Source organism: Oryx dammah, unplaced genomic scaffold, assembly GCF_014754425.2.
Source record: "Oryx dammah isolate SB20612 unplaced genomic scaffold, SCBI_Odam_1.1 HiC_scaffold_1, whole genome shotgun sequence".
Lineage (NCBI taxonomy): Eukaryota > Metazoa > Chordata > Mammalia > Artiodactyla > Bovidae > Oryx > Oryx dammah.
The window spans coordinates 9,370,351-9,385,182 of NW_024070185.1; the positions used below are offsets into that span (position 1 = coordinate 9,370,351).

Below are 14,832 nucleotides of genomic sequence, written 5' to 3' on the forward strand. Positions count from 1 at the left end.
TTAACTGTTAAGTCTTCTATTTCTCTACTTTATATTTCTATAACTATTACTTTTCAAAAAAAAAAAAAGACTCTACTTTTTTAAAGCAAACACCATATATAGTCTTTGCGTGGTTGTTGTTGGTATTTCTTTTTTAATCTTGGGTTTTTTTTTTTTCTTATATATATTTTTTTCCTTATTTTTTTTCTTATTTCTTTTTCTTAATATTATTATTTTTTTTTTATCTTTTCTCTTTTTTTTCTTTCTTCCTTCTGCTTCGTCTCTTTAACCTTGTATTTTTGAAAATCTAACCTCTACTCTAGGTTTTTAATCTTTGCTTTTCGGTTTTTGTTGTCAATCTTGTACATTTCATAACCCAATCTTACCTGACAGCGAGATTACTGGCTTGACCACTCTCTCCTCCTTTTGGACTCTCCTTTTTCTCCACCAGGTGGCCTCTGTCTCTCCCCCCGCTCCCCCCATCTCTTCTATATCCAACTCTGTGATTCTCTTTGTGTTCTAGATGGTGGAGAGCACCTAAGGAACTGATTACTGGCTGGACCTGTCTCTCTCCTTTTCATTCCTCTCTCTTACCCTCCTGGCCACCTCTGTCTACTTCCTCTCTCTCCTCTCCCCTGTATAACTCCATAAATACCGCTGAGAGGTCCAGACTATGGAGCGCAAATAAAGAAGTGACTATTGACTAGCTTGCTCTCTCTTTTGATCTCACCGCATCTCATTCCAGTCACCTCTAACTACCCCCTCCCTCTTCTCTTCTCCATGTAACCCAGTGAACCTCGCTGGGTGCCCCTCAATGTGGAGAAACCTTTCATCTTTAGCCTAGATACTATATCATTGGTGCTGTATAGATGGAGAAGTCTAGAGACCACCGTAAAAATAAAACCGAAAACCAGAAGCAGGAGGCTTAAGTCCAAAGCTTGAGAACATCAGAGAACTCCTGAATTCAGGGAACATTAAGCAATAGGAGCTCATCAAATGCCTCCAAACCTACACTGAAACAAAGCTCCACCCAAGGGCCAACAAGTTCCAGAGCAAGACATATCACACAAATTCTCCAGCAACACAGGAACACACCCCTGAGCTTCAATATACAGGCAGTTCAAAGTTACTCCAAAACTTTAGACGTCTCATAACGCATTACTGGTCACTCCACTGCACTCCAGAGAGAAGAAACCCAGCTCCACCCACCAGACCCCCAACACAAGCCTCCCTAACCAGGAAACCTTGACAAGCCACTGATACAACCCCACCCACAGTGAGGAAGCTCCACAATAAAGAGAACTCCACAAATTACCAGAATATAAAAAGGCCATTCCAAACGCAGCAATATAACCAAGATGAAGAGACAGAGGAATACCCAACAGGTAAAGGAGCAGGAGAAATGCCCACCAAACCAGACAAAAGAGGAAGAGATAGGGAATCTACCTGAGAAAGAATTCCGAATATTGATAGTGAAAATGATCCAAAATCTTGAAGTCAAAATGGAATCACAGATAAATACCCTAGAGACAAGGATTGAGAAGATGCAAGAAAGGTTCAACAAGGACCTAGAAGAAATAAAAAAGAGTCAATATACAATGAATAATGCAATAAATGAGATCAGAAACACTCTGGAGGCAACAAATAATAGAATAACGGAGGCAGAAGATAGGATTAGTGAAATAGAAGACAGAATGGTAGAAATAAATGAATCAGAGAGGAAAAAAGAAAAACGAATTAAAAGAAATGAGGACAATCTCAGAGACCTCCAGGACAATATGAAACGCTCCAACATTCGAATTATAGGAGTCCCAGAAGAAGAAGACAAAAAGAAAGACCATGAGAAAATCCTTGAGGAGATAATAGTTGAAAACTTCCCTAAAATGGGGAAGGAAATAATCACCCAAGTCCAAGAAACCCAGAGAGTCCCAAATAGGATAAACCCAAGGCGAAACACCCCAAGACACATATTAATCAAATTAACAAAGATCAAACACAAAGAACAACTATTAAAAGCAGCAAGGGAAAAACAACAAATAACACACAAGGGGATTCCCATAAGGATAACAGCTGATCTCTCAATAGAAACTCTTCAGGCCAGGAGGGAATGGCAAGACATACTTAAAGTGATGAAAGAAAATAACCTACAGCCCAGATTACTATACCCAGCAAGGATCTCATTCAAATACGAAGGAGAAATCAAAAGCTTTACAGACAAGCAAAAGCTGAGAGAATTCAGCACCACCAAACCAGCTCTCCAACAAATTCTAAAGGATATTCTCTAGACAGGAAACACAAAAAGGGAGTATAAACCCGAACCCAAAATAATAAAACAAATGGCAACGGGATCATACTTATCAATAATTACCTTAAACGTAAATGGATTGAATGCCCCAACCAAAAGGCAAAGACTGGCCGATTGGATACAAAAACAAGAACCCTCTATATGCTGCTTACAAGAGACCCACCTCAAAACAAGGGACACATACAGACTGAAAGTGAATGGTTGGAAAAAGATATTCCATGCAAATAGAGACCAAAAGAAAGCAGGAGTGGCAATACTCATATCCGATAAAATAGACTTTAAAACAAAGGCTGTGAAAAGAGACAAGGCCACTACATAATGATCAAAGGATCAATCCAAGAAGAAGATATAACAATTATAAATATATATGCACCCAATATAGGAGCACCGCAATATGTAGGACAAATGCTAACAAGTATGAAAGGGGAAATTAACAACAACACAATAATAGTGGGAGACTTTAATACCCCACTCACACATATGGACAGATCAACTAAACAGAAAATTAACAAAGAAACGCAAACTTTAAATGATACATTAGACCAGTTAGACCTAATTGATATCTATAGGACATTTCACCCCAAAACAATGAATTTCACCTTTTTCTCAAGTGCTCATAGAACCTTCTCGAGGATAGATCACATCCTGGGCCATAAATATAACCTTGATAAATTCAAAAAAATCGAAATCATTCCAAGCATCTTTTCTGACCATAATGCACTAAGATTAGATCTCAATTACAGGAGGAAACCTATTAAAAATTCCAACATATGGAGGCTGAACAACACGCTTCTGAATAACCAACAAATCACAGAAGAAATAAAAAAAGAAATCAAAATATGCATAGAAACTAATGAAAATGAAAACACAACAACCCAAAACCTGTGGGACACTATAAAAGCAGTGCTAAGAGGAAAGTTCATAGCAATACAGGCATACCTCAAGAAACAAGAAAAAAGTCAAATAAATAACCTAACTCTACACCTAAAGCAACTAGAAAAGGAAGAATTAGAGAACCCCAGAGTTAGCAGAAGGAAAGAAATCTTAAAAATTAGGGCAGAAATAAATGCAAAAGAAACAAAAGAGACCATAGCAAAAATCAACAAAGCCAAAAGCTGGTTCTTTGAAAGGATAAATAAAATTGACAGACCATTAGCCAGACTCATCAAGAAGCAAAGAGAGAAAAATCAAATCAATAAAATTAGAAATGAAAATGGAGAGATCACAACAGACAACACAGAAATACAAAGGATCATAAGAGACTACTATCAGCAATTATATGCCAATAAAATGGACAACCTGGAAGAAATGGACAAATTCTTAGAAAAATACAATTTTCCAAAACTAAACCAGGAAGAAATAGACAATCTTAACAGACCCATCACAAGCACAGAAATTGAAACTGTAATCAGAAATCTTCCAGCAAACAAAAGCCCAGGTCCAGACGGCTTCACAGCTGAATTCTACCAAAAATTTCGAGAAGAGTTAACACCTATCCTACTCAAACTCTTCCAGAAAATTGCAGAGGAAGGGAAACTTCCAAACTCATTCTATGAGGCCACCATCACCCTAATACCAAAACCTGACAAAGATACAACAAAAAAGGAAAACTACAGGCCAATATCACTGATGAACATAGATGCAAAAATCCTCAACAAAATTCTAGCAATCAGAATCCGACAACACATTAAAAAGATCGTACACCATGACCAAGTGGGCTTTGTCCCAGGGATGCAAGGATTCTTCAACATCCGCAAATCAATCAATGTAATTCACCACATTAACAAATTGAAAAATAAAAACCATATGATTATCTCAATAGATGCAGAGAAGGCCTTTGACAAAATTCAACATCCATTTATGATAAAAACTCTCCAGAAAGCAGGAATAGAAGGAACATACCTCAATATAATAAAAGCTATATATGACAAACCCACAGCAAACATTATCCTCAATGGTGAAAAATTGAAAGCATTTCCCCTTAAGTCAGGAACAAGACAAGGGTGCCCACTTTCACCACTACTATTCAACATAGTTCTGGAAGTTTTAGCCACAGCAATCAGAGCAGAAAAAGAAATAAAAGGAATCCAAATTGGAAAAGAAGAAGTAAAACTCTCACTGTTTGCAGATGACATGATCCTCTACATAGAAAACACTAAAGACTCTACCAGAAAATTACTAGAGCTAATTAATGAATATAGTAAAGTTGCAGGATATAAAATCAACACACAGAAATCCCTTGCATTCGTATACACTAATAATGAGAAAGTAGAAGAAGAAATTAAGGAAACAATTCCATTCACCATTGCAACAAAAAGAATAAAATACTTAGGAATATATCTACCTAAAGAAACTAAAGACCTATATACAGAAAACTTTAAAACACTGATGAAAGAAATCAAAGAGGACACTAATAGATGGAGAAATATACCATGCTCATGGATCGGAAGAATCAATATAGTGAAAATGAGTATATTACCCAAAGCAATTTACAAATTCAATGCAATCCCTATCAAGATACCGGCGATATTTTTCACAGAACTAGAACAAATAATTTCAAGATTTGTATGGAAATACAAAAAACCACGAATAGCCAAAGCAATCTTGAGAAAGAAGGATGGAACTGGAGGAATCAATTTGCCTGACTTCAGGCTCTACTACAAAGCCACAGTCATCAAGACAGTATGGTATTGGCACAAAGACAGACATATAGATCAATGGAACAAAATAGAAAGCCCAGAGATAAATCCACATACATATGGACACCTTATCTTTGACAAAGGAGGCAAGAATATACAATGGAGTAAAGACAATCTCTTTAACAAGTGGTGCTGGGAAAACTGGTCAACCACTTGTAAAAGAATGAAGCTAGATCACTTTCTAACACCGCACACAAAGATAAACTCAAAATGGATTAAAGATCTAAATGTAAGACCAGAAACTATAAAACTCTTAGAGGAGAACATAGGCAAAACACTCTCTGACATAAACCACAGCAGGATCCTCTATGACCCACCTCCCAGAATTCTGGAAATAAAAGCAAAAATAAACAAATGGGATCTAATTAAAATTAAAAGCTTCTGCACAACAAAGGAAAACATAAGCAAAGTGAAAAGACAGCCTTCCGAATGGGAGAAAATAATAGCAAATGAAGCAACTGACAAACAACTAATCTCAAAAATATACAAGCAACTCCTGCAGCTCAATTCCAGAAAAATAAACGACCCAATAAAAAAATGGGCCAAAGAACTAAATAGACATTTCTCCAAAGAAGACATACGGATGGCTAACAAACACATGAAAAGATGCTCAACATCACTCATTATTAGAGAAATGCAAATCAAAACCACAATGAGGTACCACTTCACACCAGTCAGAATGTCTGCGATCCAAAAATCTGCAAGCAATAAATGCTGGAGAGGGTGTGGAGAGAAGGGAACCCTCCTACACTGTTGGTGGGAATGCAAACTAGTACAGCCACTATGGAGAACAGTGTGGAGATTCCTTAAAAAATTGCAAATAGAACTGCCTTATGACCCAGCAATCCCACTATTGGGCATACACACAGAGGAAACCAGAATTGAAAGAAACACATGTACCCCAATGTTCATCGCAGCACTGTTTATAATAGCCAGGACATGGAAACAACCTAGATGTCCATCAGTAGATGAATGGATAAGCAAGCTGTGGTACATATACACAATGGAGTATTACTCAGCCATTAAAAAGAATACATTTGAATCAGTTCTGCTGAGATGGATGAAACTGGAGCCGATTATACAGAGTGAAGTGAGCCAGAAAGAAAAACACCAATACAGTATACTAACACATATATATGGAATTTAGGAAGATGGCAATGATGACCCTGTATGCAGGACAGCAAAAAAGACACAGATGTGTATAGCGGACTTTTGGACTCAGAGGGAGAGGGAGAGGGTGTGATGGTTCGGGAGAATGGCATTGAAACATGTATAATAACATGTAAGAATCGAAATGCCAGTCTATGTCTGATGCAGGATATGACACGCTTGGGGCTGACGCGCGGGGATGACCCAGAGAGATGTTGTGGGGAGGGGGGTGGGAGGGGGGGTCATGTTTGGGAACGCATGTACACCTGTGATGGATTCATGTCAACCTATGCCAAAACCAATACAGAATTGTAAAGTAAAAATTAAAAATAAATAAATAAATTTAAAAAATAAATAAATAAACTTATATTTATTCTTAAAATCTGACTGCACTTAGAAAGGATTATATTCAGCTTGTAAGATTTCTGGAAAGTTTCGCACTGAACAGATTAGAGAACGATACGGCTTCCGTTTCAGCTGCTGACCTTTGACCGGAGGGTGTATTAGTAGGATGTCGGGGTTGATGCCCGTGTTGTGCCAGTTGTCTCTGTGTTTCACAAAGTCATTCTCACTCTCTTCCCAGCGAGGCTCTCTCCTCAGTGAACCTGCCATCCAGGTGAGAAGAAAGGGAAAAGGGAAGCAGATCTGGTCTTTGGAAAAACTGGACAACAGGTTACTGGATATGAGAGACCTTTATCAGGAGTGGAAGGAATGTGAAGAAGACACCCCGGTAGGTTATTTGACAAAAATTACTGAGCTGATCATCACAGAAGGAACCATGCAGGGATGAGTCTTACCCATTTTAGGAAAGAACTGTTCAGTTTTCCAAAATACAGTTTTATAAATAAAATATTTATTTTAATCCTGTAAATTATTTAGCCAGTCAAGAATTTTAATAACCTATTTTTCTGGCATCCTCTTTTGTTTTCTCCTCATTGGTGGTGTCTGGATTTCTAGTAGAATCCTCTGTGTTTTTTCTGGCTTCTGTTCATATTATGCATTTTTGAGTCCCATGGTTTTATTCAGGACAGAGACTATCTTATTATCTCTTTTCCCATTTCTCAGCACATTTAACCTTGCAAATAATAAACCTACAACATCTGTATTTTTAATCAAACATCCATGGTGCCTTAATATTTATACTGTGAGGAACATTTTTTTGAACACGATTTGATCCTAAAGTAGGTGCTGTAGATCTGAATTCTGGAACTCTCCTCTCAAATTGTAGGTCTGCTCCTTTAGGTCAGCCATGAGCTTATACCTATTTAAAATAGAAATATGAATTATTGGTGTATTTTCAATGCTGCTGATCCCAGTGCCCCATAGAGTTGTTCATTTCCTTAGCCTCTTGTTCTGTAAAAGTGTTCATCAATAAAAATGACTTCTTATAGTTAGGTGGCATTTTTTTCTTAATTTCTTTTGTACTCCTCTCCTGTTTCAGCTCAGAAGTGAAACCATATTACCAACAGATAACAAAATACCGTGCTCTTGTAAAGAGGTCACCTCTCATTAACAGCATCATGTCTAATGTCTTGGTGGGAACAAGCAGAATAGATGTGAATGAGACATGAAGACTGGTTTCATTCACCCTGCTGTGTTTATAGTCAGCGTATGTTTTGTCTGTTTTCACGGCAAGGCTTCCTCATAAGGGAAAAGAAATGATGAAGTAATGAGGTGTTATTGGTATCGCTGTCTCATGCATGAAGGGTGCTGACCGTCATTCTAAGTGGGAATGAGTGTGTGTGTGTGTGCGCGTGCGTGCGTGTATGCCTGCATGTGTAACACAGGGCTGTACTTCATCTAAGTTATTAGACTGTATCAAAAAGTGATGGGTTGAATTCTTCTGTTTTAAGTGATCTTCTGAAGTTGTATGTTTCGTATGTCCTCACAGGTGACACGGTCTTACTTCAGGCGTGCAGATCCATTCTACGATGAGCAGGAAAACCACAGCCTCATCGGGGTGGCCAACGTCTTCCTGGAGTCCCTCTTCTACGATGTGAAGTTGCAGTACGCCGTGCCGATCATCAACCAGAAGGGAGAGGTTGGTTCCCTCCTCGCGCCTTGTGTCCTGCAGGGGGCGGCTCAGGAGCACCCAGGGCGGTGACAGCAAACTGTCGTTAGCAGTTTCCCATCAGCAGCGAGCGCTGTCTGTGTGCTTTCAACGCCCATGTTCGCATACCGCTTGGCGGTGACTATTCCAAGTGCTAGGAGGAAGAGTCACCGTTAGAGGCTGCTGCATCGCCGAGCTGCCCTCCACGTGGCTCTTAAACAGGTGAAGGCCAAAACGCAGAGCAAGGACCTTCTTTTGCTCTCACTGCTGTAGGTGGCTGGCCGGCTGCACGTGGAGGTGATGCGCCTCAGTGGGGACGTCGGGGAGAGGATCGCCGGAGGGGACGAGTCCGTGGAGGCCTCTTCGGATAAGGAGCCCCAGGAGAACAGGCTCGTGTGCATGGTGAGTCCTCGTCCCATTCAGCAGTAGTACATGATTTCAGAACGTTTCCTGTGAGGTTACGCAGTTATCAGAGGTGGAAGCGTAGCCTTGCTGACTGCATCTGTAATAGCCCACTGTAAAGAGATGGGCCAGGCATGCCACCCTGTGAAAGGCGAGTGCTTGAAAGTCACCGTTAGTGAAGCAGCATAGGAGAATACTGTCTTCCTCGGAAAGTGGATTTCTGTCACTGGGTAACTTAAACCTAAAAAGGAAAGTAACAGTGAAAACATAGTATGATTTGTTTATGAAAGAGATCAAACTTACAGAAAAGTAGTGAGGAGAGTATTACTGACCTGCACTCATCCTCCTTCGGCAGCCATCAGCTCCTGCTCAGCCTTGTTTTGTTCATGTATACACGCTGCTTCTCCACTGTCCCCTTCCCCTGGATTATTTTGCAGCATCCCAGACATTATTCATCAAGAATAATTTAATATGCGTCTCCAGAAGAAGAAAACTTTCCAAAAAAACCCCAGCTTAGCCAGGATATACCATACTCAAAAATTAATCCTTTCTTGACACTGTGAAATGACTGTCTCCCTTGCTTGTCTCAGTTGATGTGTCCCTCGTCTGTTTTATGGCTTACTCGTCAGGCTCTGGCCCTTGTGCTCTCCCTCCTCTGCGTGCGTGCACCTTCTCTCTCATCTTACGCTTTGCTTAGTGTAGAAACTGGGTTGTCATCTCGCGTGGTCTCACAGTCTGGGTTTTGCTAATTCTTTACTGGGTTAGGATGTGCTTGCTGTGAATTGGGAGCTAGATAGAAAGGTGACACAGAGAAGAGGAGTCAGGATGACGCTCACAGGGAGAATGAGGTGTCTGCTTCCATCAGGAGGCACGTTGTGCCTGGTTTTCTTTGGGGAGTGTTTGCTATCATGGATGGTTATCACCTAGATATTTCATTAGGAGTTAAAAAAGAACAACACTGTGATTTTATCATCCCTTCATTTATTAGCTGGAATTGTGCTGTAGAGTGAATCTTTCTGTCCAGTATCTTGCTATTCACAGATAGTTTTTATCAGAGAGGCAGGATGAATACACCATTGTCTCCCTTTATTGACTACTTTAAAAAATAAATGGTTTTCCTTCTAATATCCATAACTGACAAGCAAGGGTTTTTTCGGTTTGGGTCTTCTTATCATTATATAAACTCTTGGATTTAAATATGCTTGATATGCTGTGATCTCTTGGATTTATTACCTATGTCGAGGCTCAAACAACCCCATCTTGGGCCTGGGGGAGCCTCTTCAGTGGGCTCCCGGGCCCTTTGACACGACCCTAACCCGAGGCCGTGCCAGCCTTCTTGCCCTGGCCTCGTGCAGCCTGCACATTTCCCACCCCAGACCTGGAACCAGCCGTTTCTCCAAGCAACTGGATTCCTTCCAGAAGGAGGTGGTTTTTAGAGACCATAGTCTGATGTGTAATAGCTTTTTGCATAAAAGAAAGACAAATAAACTATATGACAGTAAAATATTTGTGGACGGAAACGAAAGAAACCTGCTTGGGGACACTGAGGGTATCACAGATGAGGCATTCCCTGGCGGCCAGTGGGAAAGACTGCGCCTTCCAGTGCAGGGTGTGTGGGCTTGATCCCTGGCCAGAGAACATGTTTTGGGGCCAAAAACCAAAACGTAAGACAGAAGCAATATTGTAACAGATTCAGCAAAGACTTAAAAATAGTCCGCATCAAAAAATCATAAAAGATCACAGGTGTGAGTATTATTGGCCCTTAAAAGAAGACTAGATTTATTGTTCTGTGATAAAAAGTATGTACATATTAACATATTGATCGTTTTAATTGTATTAAATAAAATCAGTATATTTGAAACTTCAGACAACTTCATTGTCTATCTCCCGACCTTTCTGGGCTGTACATTCGGAGCAGCAGCAAGTCGAAGTCTGTGGTTTTCTGCCACCTGGTGGTAGTTTAGGTTTCTGCATGCAAGACCTTGAACCTGTGTTCTAGATAATCGTTCCGGGTTTTGTTTATTCCCAATACTCTTTATTCCTGGCAGTCTCATTCTGAGAAGTTGCCTGTGAAGGAGAGTTTAGCATATGAAATCTTGCTTTGTTATTCATTTCCATCTTGAGATTGATTTCTAAGAAGGAAAATTAGCTTTCAGATGGAATTCAATCACAAAGAAGTTTGCACTGAACATCGATCCAGTCAATGCCTGGTGGCGTTTTCAGCCATTGTGTTTCCTTGGTATGGTTAGTTCTCACACATCTGTCATTAGGCAGCTATCCTGTTTTGTACAGAAGAAAAACTGAGCCTAAGAAAACTAAGGATTTAAGTAATTTGTTTAAAAACAGAAGTTAAGAAGTGGCAGAGATTTATATCTGTGTCCTTCAGAATCTTGCAGTCTTCCCAAATACCACATTACCTCAACTTAAAGAATATAATAAGTATTTTAAACACTTAATGAGAAGGGGACGGTTTTTAAATGAAAATTTTAACGAAATTTTAATGAAAAATTAATACCAATCGCTCTGTTTGGTTTGGACAAATAGAATGTGTTGGTTGATCATCTTCCAGGGCCTGGGGATTGCCCTCTAGATGTTTCACAATCTTGCTGCCATCATAGGAAAACCGAATAATAAGAATCCTCATCCGTTGCTTGCCTGTCACGTGCCCGGTAGAGAAGAAAATAGTCATTTGCTTTGCATGGTTTTCTGTGTCATTATTGATACTTCCTGAAACAGTAAGACTTTTATTTGTGGTTATGAAACTGTGTAAACCTCTGCCACATATTCAAATCTGTTTTTGTTAAATTTACTCACTGAAGGTTTAGAGTGTATCATACAGCGTGCAGGAAGTGAGCAAGGGAAGGTGTGAGTAAATGTTCAGTGTGCAGTTTCATGGAGGTTGGCCTCATTGATTATGAAGTCAGAATTCAGTTTGGCTTAGTTAGTTTTAGGATTTAGTTTCCTTTGTGGTTGGAGGAGTTTTATACTGTCACAGCTTATCACAAAAACTCCCACTTAAATATCGACCTGCTGCTGCCTGCCGAAAGAAGCATGTAGACTGCTGGCTGCTTTAAAACCTATTCTAGGAATTTCTCCTGGGTCTGGTTTTGTTTGGGGCCGATTAAACACATATTCTAGTTTTATGTAGCTGTCACAAAACCCTACCCCCTTGAAGCCCAGGGCATGTTTCCTTTGACCCAGCTCTCCTCTCTGAATCTGCACGGAAAATGCATCAGCAGTTGTTGGTGCAAGAGAGTGGTTAGTGGGCGCGATCTTTCTTCTCCTCCGTTCACTCTGCAGATCTTCAAAGCATACGTTCCTGATGCTTCAGATTTTCCAAAAATGCTTTAGTAGCAAGTAACATTCCAGTTGAGAACCTTACTCCTTTTTATACACTAAAATATCAGATAAATATTTTTCTGAACATTTACTGCTTAATAGTGTGCCCACTGTTTTCATTCTTCATTCATCATTCTTAACAATCCTGTGTCCTTGTGCTATATCCATAGTTGGCCAGGGTTATATGGTTAAGTGGTGTTGATATTTGAGAACTGTCTTCTTAAGATGATAATATAAGAAACTAGAATTTTAAATGTTATTCTTCAGCCTGTAAATGCTTTAAAATGTCCACTTGTATACAGTCTAGATCATTGCTATCTTAGGTCTGCTGCTGCTAAGTCACTTCAGTCGTATCCGACTCTGTGTGACCCCCTAGGCGGCAGCCCACCAGGCTCCCCCATCCCTGGGATTCTCCAGGCAAGAACGCTGGAGTGGGGTGCCATTTCCTTCTCCAGCTATCTTAGGTCTACCTCTTGCTAAATCTGGCATTTCACAGATGCAGAAATACAGCCCAGATTGAAAGGGACTGGGATGTGATCAACAAAAGCCAGCTGTTAAGGGCATAGTCAGGACTGGAACCTGTGTCTCTGACTCAGAGTACTTCTTGGAATTATCTGGGTTAAAAACAGAGCCTTCCTTTTTCTTCAGGTGAAAATACTTCAAGCCACTGGGTTGCCACAGCATCTGTCCCACTTCGTGTTCTGCAAATATGACTTCTGGGATCAACAGGAGCCAGTCATGGTTGCCCCCGAGGTGGACACCTCGTCTTCTCCCATCAGCAAGGAGCCTCAGTGCATGGTTGTCTTTGATCACTGCAGTGTGAGTGTGTTTTCCAGACGTGGTCAGCATTTAATTACTCAGGTCAAAGCAAAATAAAAACAACCCATATTTTATTGAGTAATTTGGTACCTATGTATGTCTTGGATCAGTTTCTTCGAGTGGTGAGAAAGAGAAGATGTTAGTCACTCAGTCGTGTCCGACTCTTTGCGACCCCATGGACTATAGCCCATCAGGTTCCTCTGTCTATAGAATTCTCCAGGTCAGAATACTGGAGTGGGTTGCCATATCCTTCTCCAGAGGATCTTCCCAACCCGGGGATTGAACCCAGGTCTCCTGCATTGCAGGCAAATTTTTTACTTTCTGAGCCGCAAGGGAAGCCCTTGGAGTCAAAAGACTAAAGTGTCATCGATGTACGGTATGCACAGCTCAGACTCACGCAGCGTCGGTGCACGGTATGCACAGCTCAGACTCACGCAGCGTTGGTGCACGGTATGCACAGCTCAGACTCACACAGTGTTGGTGCACGGTATGCACAGCTCAGACTCACGCAGCGTCGGTGCACGGTATGCACAGCTTAAACTCACACAGTGTTGGTGCACGGTATGCACAGCTTAAACTCACACAGCGCTGTCAGTTATATCTCAGTAACACAGTCCATGGGGTTGCGAAAGAGTCGGACATGACTTAGCGACTGAACACAATAACAACTGCTGGGGGAAAACCCAAACTAAAGTGTCCATGCACGTAACTCCTCCACCACCGAAAGTTAACTTTTGTGTGACTGTATATGTATATATGGTACCTGTCTCCAAAAAGAAATCCGTGTTTTGTATGAGTTACTGGAGAAAGTGTCATCTGGGAAGGTTAAGAAACTATTGTTTTAGAGAAAATAAAGATAGAAGAGAGACAAGAACACGTTAGAGCCCCTCACGCTCTGTTCAGCAGTTTCTTGATCTTTCCCATAGCGTTATTTGATAACAGTGTTTTTTTTTTAAGAAAAAAAAACAAAAACGGAGGAAGCCAGTTCAGAGGTCATTTGGCCCACTGCTAATAACTAGCAGAGCTGAGACTGTCAGATTCTGGATTCTTTTTTTCTACTTTGTCTCACTTGAGCTATCTCATTTTTTTTCAAGCGAGAGAGGTCTCTTTCTAATCTATTTAGCACATCAAAAGTCTTTCTGTTTTAAAGATTGAGAAAGAGGAGATTCTATGACATTTAAAAATAAATTATTTAAAAACGTAATCCTAATTATTACTAGAGACTGTTTTATATCTATCTTACAAAGATGGACAGATTTTAAAAAATTAGTTGAATTTTTTGCACCATGATAGTCATTCTTTCTTACTATCAGAGAGCATTAACTTCCTAAAACCTAGGAACAGTTGTTTGTCCATCACTGTAATAACTTTTATATCAAGACACTGTAGATCAGTGTTGTCATTCTTCATATAATTATTTATGCTTTCAGAATATTGCTCTCAAAATGGAATACAGTGCTGGTCTTTCACAGTAGATTTTTCAAGGTGTAGAGTTCTAGGAAAAGTTGGAGTGAAAGTTAAGGACCTTGGGCCATCTGAGCCCAAGGATGACGGTTGGATGACGGTTTTGTGCTATAACTGAAACATTCTCTTCTGTTTCTCTTCTCAGTGATGGAGTGAGGATATGATGCGAGGTGTGAGTAATCAGGTCACTGGAAGGTGTCTCTTATTCTGTGCTTATTTCCTTTTAGGAGTTTTCCGTTAGCGTCACTGAAGACTTTATTGAGCATCTTTCAGAAGGGGCGCTGGCAATCGAAGTCTATGGCCATAAGATGAACGACCCTCGGAAAAACCCAGCCCTGTGGGATTTGGGGATTATCCAAGCGAAAACACGCAGTCTTCGGGACAGGTGAATTTGAGATATCCATCCATCTGATACCATTTATACTTTTAACAAAACTGCCAGAGGTTACTATTTCCATTTATGAAGATTACCACTTCCTGAACATTTACCAGTATTCCAAGAGAAGATGATGTTATGTTCATGGTATTAATAGCACAGTTAAACTTCCTTAGAGGAGTGAACTTTTGAAGACTGATGGGAAAAAGTTAAGAAATAGGTAGTTAAGAATAAAGAGTAAAATGAATTT

General features: G+C 40.1%; 1 protein-coding gene across 2 annotated transcripts in view; it reads left to right on the plus strand.

Moving 5' to 3' along the window:
• The window catches only part of KIF13B (kinesin family member 13B), a 211,078-nt gene that overhangs the window by 124,116 nt on the left and 72,130 nt on the right, over window positions 1-14,832 (plus strand). For both annotated transcript variants that reach the window (XM_040235363.1, XM_040235394.1), the window contains exons 19-23: window positions 6,716-6,862; window positions 8,024-8,173; window positions 8,456-8,584; window positions 12,572-12,742; window positions 14,434-14,591. In XM_040235363.1, coding sequence (XP_040091297.1) covers window positions 6,716-6,862; window positions 8,024-8,173; window positions 8,456-8,584; window positions 12,572-12,742; window positions 14,434-14,591 — 755 coding nt within the window. The remainder of the gene's footprint in view (window positions 1-6,715; window positions 6,863-8,023; window positions 8,174-8,455; window positions 8,585-12,571; window positions 12,743-14,433; window positions 14,592-14,832) is intronic.